Genomic DNA, 18,186 nt, shown 5'->3' with positions numbered 1-18,186 from the left:
CGGCAGATGGCGGCGGCGACGACAGATGGCGGCGGCGACTCCCGACGGCACGGCGATGACGGCTCCCGTTGAAGATGGCTGCAGGCTGGCGGTGCATCGACGGAGCCTGCCGGCCGCTCCTGGTAAAGACGGCTTCAGGCGCCGCGCGGCCCGGCGCCGCGTCGACGAAGGCGGCCGGTGACGGGCAGCTTCAGTCTCCTGGCGAGAAGGCAGCGAGTGGCGGTGCGCGTGGTGGCTGGCGAACGGCGCCGGAGGTGGCTGGCGAACGGCGGCGCGGCTCCCGGTGGACTGGCGACCGGCGGCGCGCATGACTCGGTCGGGTGGCTAGTGTGGATCTAGATCTGGATGGGTGGAAAATTTGGAGATTGACCTGTTGACTTAGGGTTAGATTATATATGTCTGTTAAATGGGCTTCAATATTATGGGCCAATACATCTAAAAAGTCTAGAATTCCTCCCTTGTACAGTACAGTCGGGTCACCGTGGGGGGCGGGGACGGTGAATGGTTCACCGTCCCCGCCCCCATCATCCCCGATGGTGAGAGGTTTTTAACCATTTTATTCCCCATGGTGAGTAGATATTAACCATCCCCGTCACCTAATAGGTGAATTCACTACGGGGAAACGGTGAACAGCCCCATTGCCATCTCTACTCCCCCTCAAAAGGAGCACGAATCTGCACGGCCCACACAGCCAGCCGCTGCCGCCTGTCGCCGCCACCACCACACCACCGCCTCGTTGCTGCCGTCACCAACCCACCACCAGAAAAAAAAACCATCGCGCCTCGTCTTTTCCTCCATTTCGTGCGTGAGCGTGACCTTGGTTGCCGCGTACACCACCACCGCCTCGCACTTTTCCGCCATTTGTCCGACTCCACCCGCGGCTTATCCCTCCTTTTTTTTTTCTTTTTCCCTTGCTCTCCTCCGCTGTTTGCTTCCCCGCCTCGTCTTCTCGGTTTTTTCCGTGCGGTCGAAGCATCGGTTCCTTATACCATACCTTTGCCCCCGTTCTTGATTCGGTTCTTGCCAACAGCTTTGTAACTTCTCGGGCGCCTCATTGGAGTTTCTTTGTGAGATTCGCAAGGGGGAGAGGAGGAGTCCTTTGGTCAAGCCCCTGTTTCTCCATTTCTGGTTCTCTGTCCGTGCAGATTTGCTGAGGAAGTAGTTCTTGGGTTCATCAGGGAGCGAGAGGTGCGGGATTTGAAGGGGAAGCCGCGGGGCGGCCGGGCCTGGGCGCCGGGGCCCATGGGGAAGCCGGCGGCAGCCAAGAAGCCGCCGGCGAGCGCGGCGGTCGACGGCGACGAGGAGGTGTTCCTGGAGCTGTCGCGGGAGCTCAAGGAGGAGGGCGGCAGGCTGTTCAACCGGAGGGACTACGAGGGCGCCGCCTTCAAGTACGACAAGGCGGTCCAGCTCCTCCCCAGCGGCGGCCATGCCGACGCGGCGGCACACCTCCGGACCTGCGTCGCGCAGTGCTACATGCGGATGGCCCCCGCCGAGCACCACCGCGCCATCCACGAGTGCAACCTCGCGCTGGAGGCGGCGCCCAGGTACAGCAGGGCGCTGCTGCGGCGGGCCGCCTGCTTCCAGGCGCTGGACCGGCCGGACCTGGCTTGGGAGGACGTCCGGACCGTGCTTGCCTGGGAGCCGGCTAACCGCGCCGCGCGGGAGATCTCCGACAAGGTCAGGGCGGCATTGGAGGAGAAGGGCGTTCTTGTCTTGGAGAAGGAACCCGTGCCGCCGCCGCCGGAGCACAAGGCTGTTAGTGCGAAGGGACAGGGGAAGTTGAAGAAATCTCATAAACAGTGTGATTCTGCTATTGAGGGGCAGGAGCTGATTCATGTCGAAGATTATGAGCAAAGTGAGAAAACAGAGCTGAAGATTAATGGTCAGGAGAATGGAGAAAATCGTGCCGGGAAGGAGCAATTTGATTGTAATGTACCTGTCAAGCAAGAAATTCGAACCGACCAGCCGGAAGCAAATGGAGTAGGAAAACATCAATATCATATGGACGATAAGGAAAACAAGGGTTTAGATAAGGAAGGAAAGAATGGCAAACCAGGGAAGCACAGTGCAGGAAAGAAAATTAGGCGTGCTGACGCCAAGAAGCAAAAGCATTCCGCTATGGAGCCAGTGCATCATGCTGAGGAAAATCGTCATGAGCGTTACACGGAGACCAGTGTCCATGTCAAGGAAGCAATGAAGGATCTGAAGCTGGTCTTTGGGGAGGACATTAGATGTGCTCAAATGCCAGCTAACTGCAATCTGTCACAATTGAGAGACATAGTTCAAAACAAGTTTCCATCGTTGAAAGCGTTGCTTATTAAATATAAGGACAAGGAAGGTGACTTGGTGACGATCACTTCATCGGATGAGCTTAGATGGGCCTACAGCTTGGCAGATCTGGAAGGGCCAATTCGACTGTACATTGTAGCGGTTGATCCTGCACAAGAGCTAGGTGTGGATGTGGTCAGGAGACGCTCTTCATTTGCCTCATTAGAGAAAGCTTATTATAGCATGTCGGAGAATGGGAGCAGTAGGCATGATGATGATCACAACTGCTCTATTGATGACTGGATGATACAATTTGCTCGGCTATTCAAGAACCATCTTGGTTTTGATTCCGACTCGTATTTGGATCTCCACGACCTTGGCATGAGATTGTACTATGAAGCTATGGAAGACACTGTTGCAAGTGAAGAAGCACAGGAAATATTTCAAGTTGCAGAGCTAAAATTCCAGGAAATGGCAGCATTGGCTCTGTTCAACTGGGGCAATGTTCACATGGCTTCTGCGAGAAAAAGGCCTCCCTTGTCAGACGATGCTTCAATGGAATGTATACTTGAGCAGGTTAAGGTTGCTTATGAATGGGCTTGTGCGGAATATGCCAAAGCGGGCGCGAAGTATGGAGAAGCTGTGAAAACAAAACCAGATTTTTTTGAAGGTCTTATTGCACTTGGGCAGCAGCAGTTTGAGCAGGCCAAGCTCTGTTGGTATTATGCTCTTGCATGTAAGATAGACATGGGAACTGAGGTTTTGGGATTATTTAACCATGCAGAGGATAATATGGAAAAGGGAATGGGGATGTGGGAGGGAATGGAAAATACACGCTTGAGGGGGCTCTCAAAACCAAGTAAGGAGAAGATCATATTTGAGAAGATGGGCATAGATGGGTACATGAAGGATATGTCTTCCGATGAAGCATTTGAACAGGCTTCTAGTATCCGATCGCATGTAAATATTTTGTGGGGCACCATTCTTTATGAACGTTCTGTAGTGGAATTTATCTTGGGACTTCCTAGTTGGGAGGAGTCTCTAACGGTTGCTATAGAAAAATTTAAGACTGGAGGTGCTTCTCCCGCAGACATCAATGTGATGGTAAAAAACCATTCTGCTAATGAAACTACTCAAGAAGGTTAGAATAACTTTCCTGCAGCATTTTGTTTGCAATTTCTCAGTTTGCTTTATATTGTTTATTTGCCCAATTTTTTTGTTCTATTTTGCAACTTCGAAAAGCAAGATGCAATTTTTTTAACACTTAGAGCCCTCTATTAGGACAAGGTCGTTCTCCTATATAGATAAAGAAATATGGTATGCCGTATGCTTAATAAATGTTGATGTACCAGTATTTAGCTGCTAACTAGTAGCCGCTGTGATAAGCTTCAGATTTCGTGTGAACTGTGTATAGAACATTGTGTTTTTTGTGTGTGCCGATCCTAAGAACATAGTTTTGATACCAAGTTCTTACAAGATTTACCTCTTTTATATTTAGGACTGAGTTTTAAGGTTGAAGAAATAGTTCAAGCATGGAATGAAATGTATGATGCAAAGAAGTGGAGAAATGGAGTGCCATCTTTCCGACTTGAGCCAATATTCCGACGTAGAGCTCCAAAGTTGCATCATATGCTGGAGCATATACACTATGCTTGACCCTCTAATATATATAAGAGGCTCTGGTTTGTCATCATGGAGAAGTTATTTCATGATTTTATCAGGTAATGTCTTGCCTTGCAAATATTATCGGCATTGACAGGCTGCAAACAGAGCTTCACCAAGGCCAATTATACCAGAAAATTTATGATGATGTCCCTCTTTTTAGATAATTGGTCCTGGTTTGAAGTAATTTAGTATCTTAGACTACTTTTCATGTCAAGGTGAAAACTAAAAATATTAGCTTAGAACAAGTAAGCGGGAAAAAATGTCTATCCTTATGTACCTGGAAATTGACTTGTTATCAGTTGGTGTCCAGGATTTTTACTTCAACCTGTACTTTTATCCTTGTGAATTGGTTAAAACTTACTTTGATAGAATAATAGAAAATAAATGTCTAATAATTTGTTAAATGAGGAATGCAAGTGCCAAAGTATGATATATTAAAGCACTCATGTTCTACAACTACTACATCTTGTGTGTGTGTGTGTCTCCCTTCTCTCAGAAAGCACAGTCCGTTTACACAACATTACAGCTTCACCTAATACACCATCTGTGAAATACAAATGCAGGGCACTAGGGTATCAAGGGATCTTATACTCAGTTGTTTTTATCTGTTACTCCTACAGCTGTTGAACTAAAGGAGCTAACGGTAGTCAGCCACCCCTCAGGTGTTGATTGAATGTACTGAAACTAGATTGTTGTCATATTTTGTCGAATTTCAATCATCAGACTATTAGTGACAAAGTAAATCCTTAGCTGTGAAGTCATGGATATTTGCATCCAGTAACATGACCTAATGGAGGAATACTTTAGAAAAGGTCCAACATATGCATTAAAATTCCAACATAACTTGCATACAGTGACAACTAGGAAAAACTCCTCCAGATTACACCTCTACCAGGTGCTCTTTTTCTTCATATCAGGAGAAAAAAAACATGAACAAAGAAGAATTTGGAATATTATTTGCACTGTTATATAATATATTTTCTGCATGATATGGCATTATAAATGATTTTGTTTTTTTTCGAGGAAACGATTGCAATTTTTTGAAGATGTAAAAAACCAATTTATACATAACTATTTTTTAGGTCTCTAATTTTTCTTTTTATTAGGAATACAAATTTAACCTGATTGGTTTGAAGGACCACTAGCTTATATTGTACAATATTGCACTCAATGTAATCTCATCCGCTTTAATTGCTTTTGCTCCTGATCTACACTGTGAGATAGCATTAACTTGTCTAATTTCTATGCAGTTCTTCTACATAGTAATATAATTTGTATTGAAATACAGTTGTAATTTCTGGAGAATGATTATGCTTGTCACTAAACATTTAATTGAATATTTTGCGGAACTGTAACATTAGGAAATATAGCCCTCTGTCATTAGGAGAAATACAGTGACCAACAAATGATACAGGCAGTAGTCATTTTTGTTTCCTTACTGCTATTGTTTACTGTCTCTGCTTACATATCTCCATGTGCAATACCAGTATTTTATCCCCTTGGATCCTATTTTATTTTTCTGACCTTCTCTCTAATGGTTGCAGGTTTGTTTATTCTGGGAGCTGTACTGCACTTACTCGTCCCGCCAAAAGAAAAAAATATAAGAAAAAGAGGAAAAGAAAAGGAAATATTCTCTTCAACTTCAAGCTACAGATTGGTTGAGAGTAGTGTGTAGGGGTTTCCTCAACTGAAAAGACAAAAAGAAAGTGCTAACAATGTGGCTTGCGTTTGCTGTTATATTTGGTGCTTCACGCAACCTTCTGCTTGATGCTATATTTCCTTTCAAGAGATACTGTGGATATTTTGATGTTGCACTTCCTCATATTTCAGTCATGGAAGTGCTTCAAGTTGTTAGGTCATCATAGGAAATTTCTGAGGATACACTAATTGTATTTCACTTGTGTAGAAGATCACCCCAGCTGTGTTTTACACTTTTACTCCAGGTCACACATGAAGAAAGCTGAATACAGTTCGTGTAACATGTAGCTGAAGTAGCAGGCACAGAATGCTTGTAGTCTAATTGTGTGAAACAGATGCTTTTATTGAAGAAGTTATCAGATACTAGTGATTGTTGGTCATTCAGTTTGTTGCCTACTCGGGATCGGCTTTCATGAAATGAGGTTTGAAGAATACTTCGTTCATAAAACCTCGAGGGGTTTTTGGATTTCTCATTTTTCACAATTGTTTTTCTTCTCAGGGAACGGATTTCTCATTGTTCGCAATTCTTTTTCTCCGTAGGAACCTAATGGGTGTCAGGATATTTTGTAAAAAAACTCATCATTTAATATTTGGGTTAATTAGATTCATGCCATTATAAATTTGCTAGTTTTATAAAATGCCATTACTATTTACCTATTTGGATCTATGCCATTACAATCTCATACCTATTCAAAATAGGTTAATTGGATTCATGCTATTGGAAATTTTATGGTTTTGAAATATACCATTATTATTTACTTATTTGGAGTCACGCCATTGTAATTTGGAGTAGAAATTTACGAAATGCCACTACATACCCCTTCCATGCACTTAAATATATTTTTGGACCAAATTGCCCATCGTCTTCTTCCTCCATCCCACTTCTCTCTCTGTTGGGTTACACGTAGGCTACGATAGCATAAATCAAAATTTTTCTACCGCGTAAACCAGGAACCATGCAAGTATTAGATCATAGATCGTTATCACTCGACGCTAGGGGTGGGCAAAATAAGACCGAACCGAAGAACCGAACCGAAAAGACCGAGACCGAGACCAAAAAGACCGAGACCGAGAAATTCGGGTAGTAATTCGGTCTCAGCATGTCAAAGACCAAAATTTGTTCAGGTAATTCGGTTATTGGGCTCGGTTAACCGAATTAACCGAGAAAACCGAATTGTGGCCCAATAGATCCAGGAGGCCCAATAAGCCTAATACACCACTGAACCCTAGAGGCCACCCTCATCCATCCAGGCTGCATCCCCATCCCATCCCTATCGCGCCGCACTACCACCGCTGCCTCCATCGCGTCGCGCCGCCGCCTCCACATCGCCGGCACCGTCTCCGCCCTCCACCTCCACTCCACCTCGCCGGTCGCACCGGGCTGCCGGCCGCTGGATCCATCGCGCCGCGCCACCACCTCCGCCCTCCGCCCTCCATATCGCCGGCGCCGTCTCCGCCTCCACGCCTCCTCGCCGGTCACGCGGGCCGCCGGCCGCCGGGTCCATCGTGCCGCGCTGCCACCTCCGCCCTCCGCCTCCACGCCGTCTCGCCGGTAGCGTGGGCCGCCGGCCGCCAGATCCATCGGGCCGCACCGCCACCTCCGCCCTTCGCCTCCACATCGCCGGCGTCGTCTCCGCCCTCTGCCTCCACGCTGCCTCGCCGGTCGCGCGGGCCACCGGCCACCAGATCCATTGCACCGTGCCGCCACCTCCGCCCTCCGCCTCCACATCTCACCGGCGTCGTCTCCGCACTCCGCCTCGGCTCCTCCAAATTCGGTCTGACCGAGACCGAGACAAAAAAACCGAGACCGAATTCATCGGTCCTGATTTTTTTGGGACGAAATTTGGTCCTGACTTTTCAAAAACCGAAGACTGAGACCGAAATTTTCGGGTAGACCGAACGCCCACCCCTACTCAACGCGCTGTGCAGCGGAAGTAAGTGCTAAGTAGCCGAAGGAACGTCGGGGACATAGGACGCATCGGTATAGAGGAAGTAGTCGATCGCAGCAACTCGACATTCTCCTCCTCGTGTGTTCTCCTCACCGTGCTCTCACACCGATCAGTACCGCAAACCAGCGGCACCTCTACCAGTATCCACACGTACAGGGATGAAACGCCACGCGCAGACATGCTAGCGTCTGCGTGCGGCAAGGGTTTTGCTCGGGGGAGGGGAGTGGCAGTTAGGGTTTCTCACGTGATGCAATACCACCGCCGGTCACACCCCTCACGAATATATAGGAGATAGATAGTCGGGTCATCGCTGGATCCAATGCTAGGTCTAGCACCAAATACAGAGATAGATAGGAGGAAGGGGAACGAAGAGAGAAGGGGATGGAGGAAGATGGGGTCAATTTGGTCCGAAAACAAACAAATTTCAGTGCATGGAAGGAGTAAGCAGTGGCACATCTCACATATTAGTTAGTAAAGGGATGAAAACGGAGCGGATAGATTCCAACCCCTCCGGACAAAAACGGATACGGATACCTTTCGGATCGGATAATTCTCGGATAGTTTGGATACGGATATGAATACGTATACTTTCTCCTGGATACGAATATGCATATGGTATCGGGGTTTCCGTCAAATACAGATAATAATTCGGATATCCGATGAACAATGCTATTAGGATATCCGTATAAGCCATGAGACATACTACATTTCTTTCTAACTCTATAACCTTCAATATACCTTTATAGATTTTAATAGTAGTTTATCTCATAACACTAGTCCATACTATTAATATTATTTAAAATTTTAAAAATATTTATAAATTATACTTCATTTTATATAAAATGAGCTAATTATATATGTTGATATTTGTTTCTATTAGAAGTTGAATTGGTTTTCGTGTTCCGAGAAAAAATTGTTTCTGTATTCGTGTCCGATCATATTCGATTCTTATTCGTATGTGAGATAATCCGTATTTGTTTCCGTATTCGAGCTATCCGTATTCGTTTTCGTATCCGGTAAAAAAATATGAAAACAAATATGGTATGAGTATTATTTGTCCGTATCCGCTCCGTTTTTATTCCTAAATTGTAATGGCATGAATCTAAATAGAAAAATAGTAGTGGCATATTTCAAAACTGTAAAAAATATAATGGCATAGATCCAATTAACCCTTTGTTAAATGGTTGGCATGAATAAAGTGGTAGATGTCCGTGTAAAATTCCATTATTTAAAGGAAAGATGTCTGAAGTTCTGCTCTATTTCCTTAACACTTGAAACTGGACAGTATTTCAACACCAATCCACAGTAACAGTATTTGGCTGTGTCTTATAATAAAGATTCCATTGTCTAAAAAATCCAGAGTGTCAGCCGGAATCGTAGCTTCTTGTTACGTAGGCAATTTAGATTCAACACTTCCAAGAATAGTCTTTCATCTGTAGGCTGTAGCCTTTTTTCTTCTCTTGTATTTTGATATTTTGTTTCTTTTGCTCCCTTCATCGAAAATAGAAGGTGTTCTCGTATTGTTCTGTTCTTCCAAAAAAGAACCTAGTGCAAAAATGAACGAGTAAGATTGTGATTGATGTTTCTCAAAAAAAAAAAAAGATTCTGAGTTTTTTTTCCAGAATAACATCAATCAATAGAGAGGACAAGCATACATTGTAATTCTGAAGCACAAGTAAAGTTTGAAAACCAGTTTATCTGTGTACAAAAGGATACCTGGTGTAAAGGCTATACGATATGCGAACATAAGCTCACTTATTTCTTCGTCAGAGCAATTCTGTGAAAAGAAATCCTCCTCGTCGCCATCCACCCACAAATGTAAGTTTCTTCGAAGTCTAAGCATATCTCGGCACAGTACGTTTAGTTCTTTGCTGCAATTATAGAGTTCCATGTCCTTGAGCGAAGCTGGGAGACCCCCTACCGGCAGGGAAGTAATATGTCCACAGTTGCCAACATGTAGTCTCTGCAGGGATGCAAGGGATCCAAGTTCTGCAGGCAGTGACCGGAGTTGCTCAAGGTTTTCCAGATCAAGAAATCTCAAGCAGGTGAGAAATGACAGTCCTTTGACATGGTTGTCTGTCAAAAACTCCACATGACCATCTGGATCGTGACGATCCTCTTCAATGGATAATATCTTGAGAGAAGTTAACTGGCTGCATATGGGCACACAAAGGACATCAATGTTATCAACGTTGAGCTTTTCAAGTGGTAGTGAGAAATTCTTCTCCTCGATATTAACTTCAGCTGCTGCTGATATCCATCTCGTTATGAACCCAGGAGACGCTTCAACTTTCAAGATCTCAAGAGAAACAAGGGATTTCAAACCTTCCCATGATGTCAGTGCCGGGCAGTCTTTGATGCATAGTTTCTGCAATGATGTGCATGATTTCAGTTCCAGAGATGCTAGATTTGTGTTATTCTCTATGCTCAGTGTTTTCAGGGTGTGGAGTGATGCGCTGAGCGAAGGCAGCAATGCACAGTTTCGAATTTTCAAATCCCTCAGTGCTGAGCATGACGGCAAACCTTCAATTGACTGTAACAAACGGCAATCTATAACACACAACTTTTCTAGCGCGGTACAAGAACTCAGGTCGAGACATGCCAACTTCGGGCATCCAGACACATCTAAATCCGCGATGGAAGAGACATCTGAGAACTGCAGAGTGCTGTCTTGGATACCAGTCATGCAGAGTTTATCCAAAGATGATGGAGATATATGAGATGCTCCTCCTGAAAGCGCTCTAGATAGCAGAGTAGGGCAATTTTCTATAACAATTTTCTTAAGAGATACAAATCTTCCTAGGCCTTTCTTGCTCGTAAAGTGCATAATTGAATTTGCATCAGATGGAGCTGTTGTGAAAGAGATTTGCAAACTTTCCAGACTCGTGAAGCATCTGGGAGGAATGTGCCATGAGCCTTCTGACATTGTGTTCTGTTCATCTGTAAACAACCCTACAGGTAAGGATGTTACCCCTTGGCAATTAGTTAACTTGAAACTCTTAAGTAAATGAAGGTTCACGAGGAGTTGTGATAGTTGTATCAATGTAATGTTGCATCCACTCAACTCAAGTTCCTCAACTGACGGAGGCAGAAATAGCTCAAAGTTGGTAGAAAATATTTCTGGGCACTTGATCACTCTAAACTTTTTCAATGATGTCAACTGTTCGAAGCCTTCCCAGAATTGACGTTGGAATATCACTGATTGATAGTCCCGGATTTCAAGTTCCCGCAGATCCTTGAGTTTCTCTAATGTGAACAATCTTTCCTCTATCTTCTGAATATATCTATCTCCTTTGATTTGTAGACTCAACCCATCTGATGTGCCAAATGGTTTTAGTCGAAACCTCGTAAATTTTGAGTGCTCACCACACAGATCTATGTCTGATAAAGAATTTAGGAGCAGGAGCGGGATGCTAGCACGAAGGAAGTCATTGTGTATCTTAAGCCTGTGAATACCAAGAAATTGGTATGTGCTTTGTACACCCGAAGACATGAAAATCTGCAATAGAAATTCATCCAATTTGGGGCATCCCTCCACTTCAAGGATCTGTAGGGTAGCATATGACTGTTCCTTATCTAAAAGTATGCACTGCCTCAGATTTTGCAACCAGCGTATTTCAAGGACCTTCAGAGGACCAATCTCTATTTTGTAAACACGAGGCAGTTGAATCAAATGCAGCTCCTGGAGAAGAGGCAACTGCTGGGGATGTGGAATTGTTTGCCAACGTATGCATCTATCCAGGTGGAGTGACCGCAAAGAGGTGAGATGGACAGTGCTGCAAAGCCATGATGGTAAAGAATGCCTGTATCCAACAACTTGCAGATTTTTAAGGCCAGAATGTGGTTTAAGATCCTCCAGGATAGGAAGAGTACGCCGTGCAACACGGTTCCTAGATAAAGTCAGCCATGACAGGTGCAAACAAGTTAGGTTATCCTTGTCACAGAGCCTTGCTTGGCTAGCCTCTTCATGCCCTGCATTGTAAAGACTAGAAATGCTTATTGATCCCCTTAGCTGATTCAGTCCTCTCAGCTGTGATATGCTGAACTCATGGTCCTTTTTGACATCAAATGCCTTTAGCTCCTGCAGGGAAACCATCTTTCCGATGCCAGCTATTTTTGCATGTAACTCCTTTTCAGCAATAAAATGCCGCAAGTTAACAAGCTTGCTCATTTCTCTTGGCAAAGATGTGCTAGGACCCCAGTTCTTCTTTATATCCAGGACTTTAAGGTGATACAGCCTGCATATAGCTTCTGGTAGCTCCAGCCTGGGGCCCTTGTAGAAGCAGCCCAGTTCTAGATAGCGAAGATTGACAAATGCTGAGATGTTGCCTATCAATGAATCCAAGTCAAAGAAGACCATCTCCAGTTTCAACACACGGATTGACCTTACCTCATTGAGTTCTTGCCGAAACGTGTCTGCAAAATCCAAGTCATGTGGCCCAAACAGCATCAATGTGCTTAAGCTCCTTTGTTGCAACTCACGGAAGGAATTAGAGAACTCTTGGAGGAAAGAATCATTAGGATACACAGTGCCATTCAATTTTGTTTTGTACTCCCACTCTGTTATTACACTGACATGACGAACACATGGCGGTGCATTCCTAGGCTCATTGCCCTCTATGGTAAAGCTTTCGTCAGATGAAACCTTCTGTGCCAGATCATGAATTAGATCATGCATGATGAGTAAGGTTGAGTGCTCAAACTGTTTTTCGAAAAATCCCCAATCAAGTAGATCATCAAAGTATTCATTTCCAATGTCCTCAGGTCGTGTGTGAATATCAGCGGAACATAGCAAATCTTGCGCTATCCACATATCGATCAGACGCTCTTTCTCATACCTATGATACTTTGGGAACACAGCACAGTACGAGAAACAACTTTGAAGGTGAGCTGGAAGATATTTGTAGCTGATCATCAAGGCCGGCATGATATCATTCTCATCATTTTTGTACTTCCATTCACCGGTATGCAGAATTCTCCTCCAGTAATCAACGTCAAAGCTCCTTCTCAATACTTTGCTTACAGTCTTTGCTGCTAAAGGATTGCCCTTTAACTTGTCAACTATCTGCTGCCCAATTTTTTCCAGTCTTGGTTCTCCTTTATAGTTCTCATGTCCAAATACACATTCCTTGAACAAACACCAAAAGTCATCTTTTTTCAAACCATCCAGGTTGATGTGATCTGCTGCTTCTATCATTGTTGCCACAGATGGTTTACGAGTTGTGACAAGAACACTGTTCCCCATAACATCGTTTTTAAGCAATGGATTTAACAGCTCATCCCATTTTTCCTTTGTGCTATCCTCCCACATGTCATCCATAACAAGTAGCACTCGTTTTGACTTCAATAAGTAGTCAAGTTTGTCTTGGAGTTGAAGCTCCTTCGATTTCTTGATTTCATCATGCTCATCCCCGCAAAAGGAGTCCAACATTTCCTGCATAATCTTATTTTGATCAAAGTGAACAGATACATAAACCCATAACAGAACGTCAAAATGCTTTGACACTGTTGAGTTGTTGAAGACTAGCTTAGCCAGAGTAGTTTTCCCAATACCTCCATCACCGATGATGGCAAGGATAGAGAGTTTCTTCCTAGCACATTCCTCACTTGTTAACTTGCTTATTATCAAGTCACGCTGTTGGTCCCTCCCATGAACTTTGGGTTCACTTTGGCATGGTGATGTCTCCCGATGATCTGTTCTTGTTCTCTGGTATTTGTGCGCGTAAAGGTAATCCAGACTTTCAAGCTCAAGAGCTTCACTCACCTGTTTGGCTATCCTGTAGCATTTTTCAGTGTATTTACTTATCTCATTCGAGATGCACTTGTTAAGAGTCTCCAGATAGGGTACTGGACTACTGCTACTAGCAATGTACGTAGTAACCTGAAGAGCAGATGCAGATGAATCTGTGTTGCTAAGAGAACTTTCTGTGGTGTCTTTGTCATCTTTTGCTGCATCATTGTTAAAGAACTCAACATCCCTTTGAGGCATGGAGAGAAGCAAATTTCCATTTGCATTGTCATGCAATAGCTGAAAAAAAGGGGCAAAAGTGGATTTAAACAACTATCAAAAGTTGCTATGCATCATAATTTAGTATAACTCTGTACCCACAAGAAACGATAATTCTGTAAAGCATGTCACTAAAAGAAGTTGTATTTATATTTTGGTTTGACACGTCACAGTTGAAGAGTCCACTACAAAGTAGTGTCAAGTATTTCACATATAATAGAAATTTGTCTGCATTGAATACATACATTATTATATCATAATGTATGAAACAGAGCATTTGCACAAGACAGCACTTTGCAAATCCAGTCGTTGAAGTAAACGGATAGCGAGAGAACAAAATATGGATAAATACCAATTCCTATTACTGGTAAAAAGATACAGATTACTGGCTTGAACTGTTGTAATTCTGTATCTTATTTGTTTTAATAATAGTTTTAACTGCAAGGGCCTCCCCTGCAGTATCATTCTCAACAAAATTATAAGTTCCCCAATTAGTTAATCAGTGTTTTAGCTGTGTGTATCTCCAGGCACACAGGCCAGGATATTAGTTCTAGTATCTAAAAAGTAAATCAGTGTTTTACACTGTCATTAAAATTTGTTTCAAATTTACTTGAGTAAATTGTGCCTCAAGTATGGCAGGTGGCTTACGGTTTAGTGCAAGAGCTTGAGGACTAACCAATACTTCCTCCGTTTCAAAATGTAAGTCATTCTAGCATTTCCCACGTTCATATTAATATTAATGAATCTAGATTATATCTATCTAGATTCATTAATATCAATATGAACGTGGGAAATGCTAGAGTGACTTACATTGTGAAACGGAGGGAGTACATCACAAAAGCAATTTGCAAATGGGTATTTAGTACAAGAATCTAAACACTGAGCAATCTAGTGAACCAATTTGGTGAGTTAGTGCATTCTTAGGACAGTTTTGCTAATTTTGTGTGAACATGTGTTTTCCAACCAGCCATTTTCTCATTTGGTTCCAGGCCTGTGAGCTCAAATCTTTTTGCCTTGTTCCATTTTGATTGCAAGCAGGTGTGCTGTTGGCTGGAAGATTGATTGTGGTTTACTTCATACATATGCATGTTGAAAAATCTGACTATTTTTTGATACAAAATATCGAGGTAAATATAGGAAGGGCCTTTTTAAGGATGAGGAGGCTTTATCGAAGATTATGTGCCATTATGATTGCTGTTATCTACTGCAAAATGAAGATGACAAATCAGATATCATCATGGCATGTAGCAAAATTGAGATGGTCGTCATCAAAACTCTACACATGGTTGGAGATTTAGTAGTAGGATTTGTGTTTGATTTTCATATTCTCATATAGTCAGTAGTTATGTTTAGCAACTCATGTTGCAAAGCTGTAATAAACTAGGGTCAGATGCATCTTTTGATGCAGATGCTGGATTAATTTCAATTATCGCAAAAAGAGGCATGTACTTATGATCATTCATCATGGATTCATGGCATAGGTTTGTAATCCACCGTAACCGGCATAACATTTTTCACTAGTCACATCAAAACCAAAGTATGGATACTGCATTCTGATTGGGTGAGAAATGAAAGAAAGCATATCGAGCCCACGAACATGCCACAGCCTGCTTCGTGCACGAAGGTACCATGGGCATGTTTGGTTTGTATTGCGAAAGTAAATCTTATCAAACTTCACTAAAGCCAATTTTTGGCATTCCCGCAAAAATTTTGGTAAGGCGATGTTTGACTTGAGCAATTATCAAATTTGTTGCTATTTTAACAGTTGAAAGCTCTGAAATTGCCAAAATTTAGTGGGATTGTGATGGTTGAAATATGCAGTAATTTGCCTTCGATTTGTAGTACAAGTACATAGGAGGATTGGGGAACAAAACAACCAGGACCTCAGGTGAATAAAAAAAAATCCAGAAAACAAAACCTGCGCTGACCTTATCGTGGTCGTCGCGCTCCACCTCCTCGCGGATGCGGTAGTACTCGAGCTCGCCGAGGAGGTCACGGGCGCGGGCAGCATCATGCGAGGCCTCCCTGAGGCGCCGCTGGAGCTCCTTGTTCCGGATCTCCTTCCCCTGCGTCTCCGCGAGCACCGAGTCGAGGCGTCGGTGGGCTTCGACGAGGCGCCCCACCTCGCCTCCGAAGCCGACGGTGGAAGCCCACTGCTGCAGCGCAGCAGTACGATCGTCGTTGACTCCTCCGGTGATTGGAAGTGGAACAACCGCCGCCTTGTCCATCTGCCAGCTACAACTACAGCTAGGGATCAACAGAGAATGGGTGTGGCACTGTGGCGCCGTCGAGGCCTCGAGGGCGAGGTGGCAGTGCGTGCCGACGCCCCGGGGCAAAGCTCTGCTGGTTGCAAACTTACAATCCTCTCCTCCTTTTCCCTACGCACGTTTTTAAACCGTGTATTTTCTTAAAAAAAATCTGTAGAAAAATTACTTTAAACAATTAAACTAACCTACTTATTAAGTTTCTTTAACTAATATATAATTAATCCTACACTAATTCATCGCTATATTTTCCGTATAGAAGCTGAGGAATACTCACCGAAGAACACAGAGCGCGGCTAGTGACTGAGGAGACGACAGCGATGTACAGAAAACACAAGGCCATAGAGAGATACTACGACAGGAGTACTGTAGGTCTGTGAGGCATTGACAGGTCAAACACACAGCCGAGAGGTAGTCACGTTAAATTATGCGCCAACTTGCACATAGCTACATACGCGCGTGTTGTCACGTTTCTTTTCATGCTAGCTACAGCTAGTAGTGGCTGCTAGCTGTTGCTAGCATAGTTGATAAGTGAAGGTGAAGACTCGCCAATCCACCCAGCACTAACTACCATATCTTCTTGGGGAACTCTAATACTGTTGGCAAGCGCACAAATTTCAGTTTGATCTTCGTCCATGTGGAAATCGATATGTGGGATCCACGCAGAGAAACTATTAGTCTCGCCCGCGTCTACCTCTCTCGTGCACAACCGAACCTAGAATATTTTATTGGGTCTTGTGAAAAAGATCCAAATATCCTCTACATCTCTTGTGTTTCCACTTTAATTTCTTCCATGCAAGTCATTTTCTCTTCTAGCTTTCCCCCTATCTTGCTTTCGTTGATTTATTCTCATTGTTTAACTTTCTTATTTCAACTTTTCATACCCCATATACCTTTGTGGTGGGTCTTTGGAAACCTTTCACAAATCCCGTACAAGCGAGGTAATGATGGCAAAACATGATGGCTCAACTTGCTAAGTTGTGAGCTAGCTATAATTTATACTATACCAATCTCTCGAGGTGATATGAGTTCTTATTGTCCCATGACGCGGGAGGCCCATCGGTCCTTACAAATTGAAGTAACTAGACAAAATAGATGAAAACGGGGTATTAGAAAGTTATAAGATAAATTGATTTGCAGGGAAGTGTATGAGATTGAGGTGTAGGGGGGAAATAGACAAAACACTAGTGAGTTGTAGGGGGTATTTAGATATTTCCTTTTTTTTCTTTTTGAATGTCAATTTTTCAATGACACACTATTCGACTCCCAAAATGTGTTCGGTTTTAGTATGACATTGGAGCTCCCCTTAAACGGAGGAACAGACAGAAATAAAAAAGAAAATTCCTTATGTGCATTTTAATTTAGTAGTATTCCTTCAATACAAACTTAAGCTTTATAGAGCAATTTTACCATACAATATTAGATTTATTTTACCATCCAACATTTGGTATCTACAGGTACCATGTTTTGTACACAGAATTTTGGTACCTCAGATACTAAGTAGCTTGAGATACCAAATTTATACCGGAAAGTACCTCAAGTACAAAAATTTCATTATATATGTCCTTCATTTTTCATTTTTAATCTCCTCAGGGCATGGCAAAACTCAAGGGTGAAAAGGACATGACATTTCTTATATTTGATGGAACCAGCTTTCAGTTAATGAGAAAGGTAAATCAAATCGGTAAAGGCTAGTTAATTTGGTCAAGTAGCTAGCATTTTTTTTTTACAACAGGCAACTTCCATTACCCAGCTTGGAAACCAAGCCCAACAGCACAAAAACATAATCTTAATAAAACATAAAAGTTGTCTAGCTACCAGCTCGAAACTTAGAGACAAAAGGGAAAGTAGCTAGCATCGATCTTGATCAATAGGCCAGATATGATGTAACCTATAATTCAAAATTAGCATTATTATATATACGGAACGTTTTATTTTCACTCATACTCCTGCGCAGTTCAGTTAACTCACTGCTGCACCGATATATGTCCATTTCCTCTAGCGAAGACGGCATGCCTTCCTCCGGTAGTGAGGTTATACGTGGACAATGTAGGATCTTCAATGTTTTCAACAATTGAAAGTGACGAATCTCTGAGGACAATATAGGATCTTTTATGCCCCATTCTTTCTTAGTATAAATTTCATAGACATGTAAGGTAAAACAAATGAAATGTTTTATGCCATCAGTATGTCCTTTACGGAAAATATAAATACGATACTCCAGAATACTTCGAGGTGAAACATATTTATGATTATGTGCACTCGCGGAACATTTTTGTGAGGGCATAAGAAATATCAACACTGCTCCCGCATTGGCTACCTACGTGTAGTTGTT

General features: G+C 43.2%; 2 protein-coding genes across 8 annotated transcripts; one reads left to right on the top strand and one right to left on the bottom strand.

Annotated features, from left to right (window-relative positions):
• The first annotated feature begins 913 nt into the window (after window positions 1-913).
• On the top strand, window positions 914-6,011 carry LOC4345203 (HSP-interacting protein). Of its 4 annotated transcripts, none has more exons than XM_015795132.3 (4): window positions 914-3,409; window positions 3,767-3,989; window positions 4,497-4,576; window positions 5,478-6,011. In XM_015795132.3, exons 1-2 carry the CDS (start codon window positions 1,243-1,245, stop codon window positions 3,922-3,924), a joined length of 2,325 nt encoding a protein of 774 aa, XP_015650618.1. In that variant the 5' UTR covers window positions 914-1,242; the 3' UTR covers window positions 3,925-3,989; window positions 4,497-4,576; window positions 5,478-6,011. The 4 variants fall into 4 exon arrangements, with proteins under 4 accessions (XP_015650618.1, XP_015650616.1, XP_025883357.1 ...); XM_015795130.3 differs by having other exon boundaries at window positions 4,497-4,595; XM_026027572.2 differs by having other exon boundaries at window positions 4,497-4,608.
• A 2,725-nt stretch (window positions 6,012-8,736) lies between these two features.
• On the bottom strand, window positions 8,737-15,946 carry LOC4345202 (putative disease resistance protein RGA3). Of its 4 annotated transcripts, none has more exons than XM_066303663.1 (4): window positions 15,516-15,946; window positions 13,134-13,608; window positions 9,297-13,014; window positions 8,737-9,125 (listed from the first exon to the last, which is right to left on the bottom strand). In XM_066303663.1, the coding sequence occupies exons 1-3, from the start codon at window positions 15,813-15,815 to the stop codon at window positions 12,986-12,988; spliced, it is 804 nt and encodes a 267-aa protein (XP_066159760.1). In that variant the 5' UTR covers window positions 15,816-15,946; the 3' UTR covers window positions 8,737-9,125; window positions 9,297-12,985. The 4 variants fall into 4 exon arrangements, with proteins under 4 accessions (XP_066159760.1, XP_066159758.1, XP_015650904.2 ...); XM_066303661.1 differs by having other exon boundaries at window positions 9,297-13,357; window positions 13,462-13,608; XM_015795418.3 differs by having other exon boundaries at window positions 9,297-13,608.
• Window positions 15,947-18,186: the final 2,240 nt, after the last annotated feature.

This window comes from Oryza sativa, chromosome 8 (genome assembly GCF_034140825.1).
Source record: "Oryza sativa Japonica Group chromosome 8, ASM3414082v1".
Taxonomy (NCBI): Eukaryota; Viridiplantae; Streptophyta; class Magnoliopsida; order Poales; family Poaceae; genus Oryza; species Oryza sativa.
Note: the sequence above shows the minus strand (reverse complement) of the source record. Positions and strands in the feature narration are given on the sequence as shown.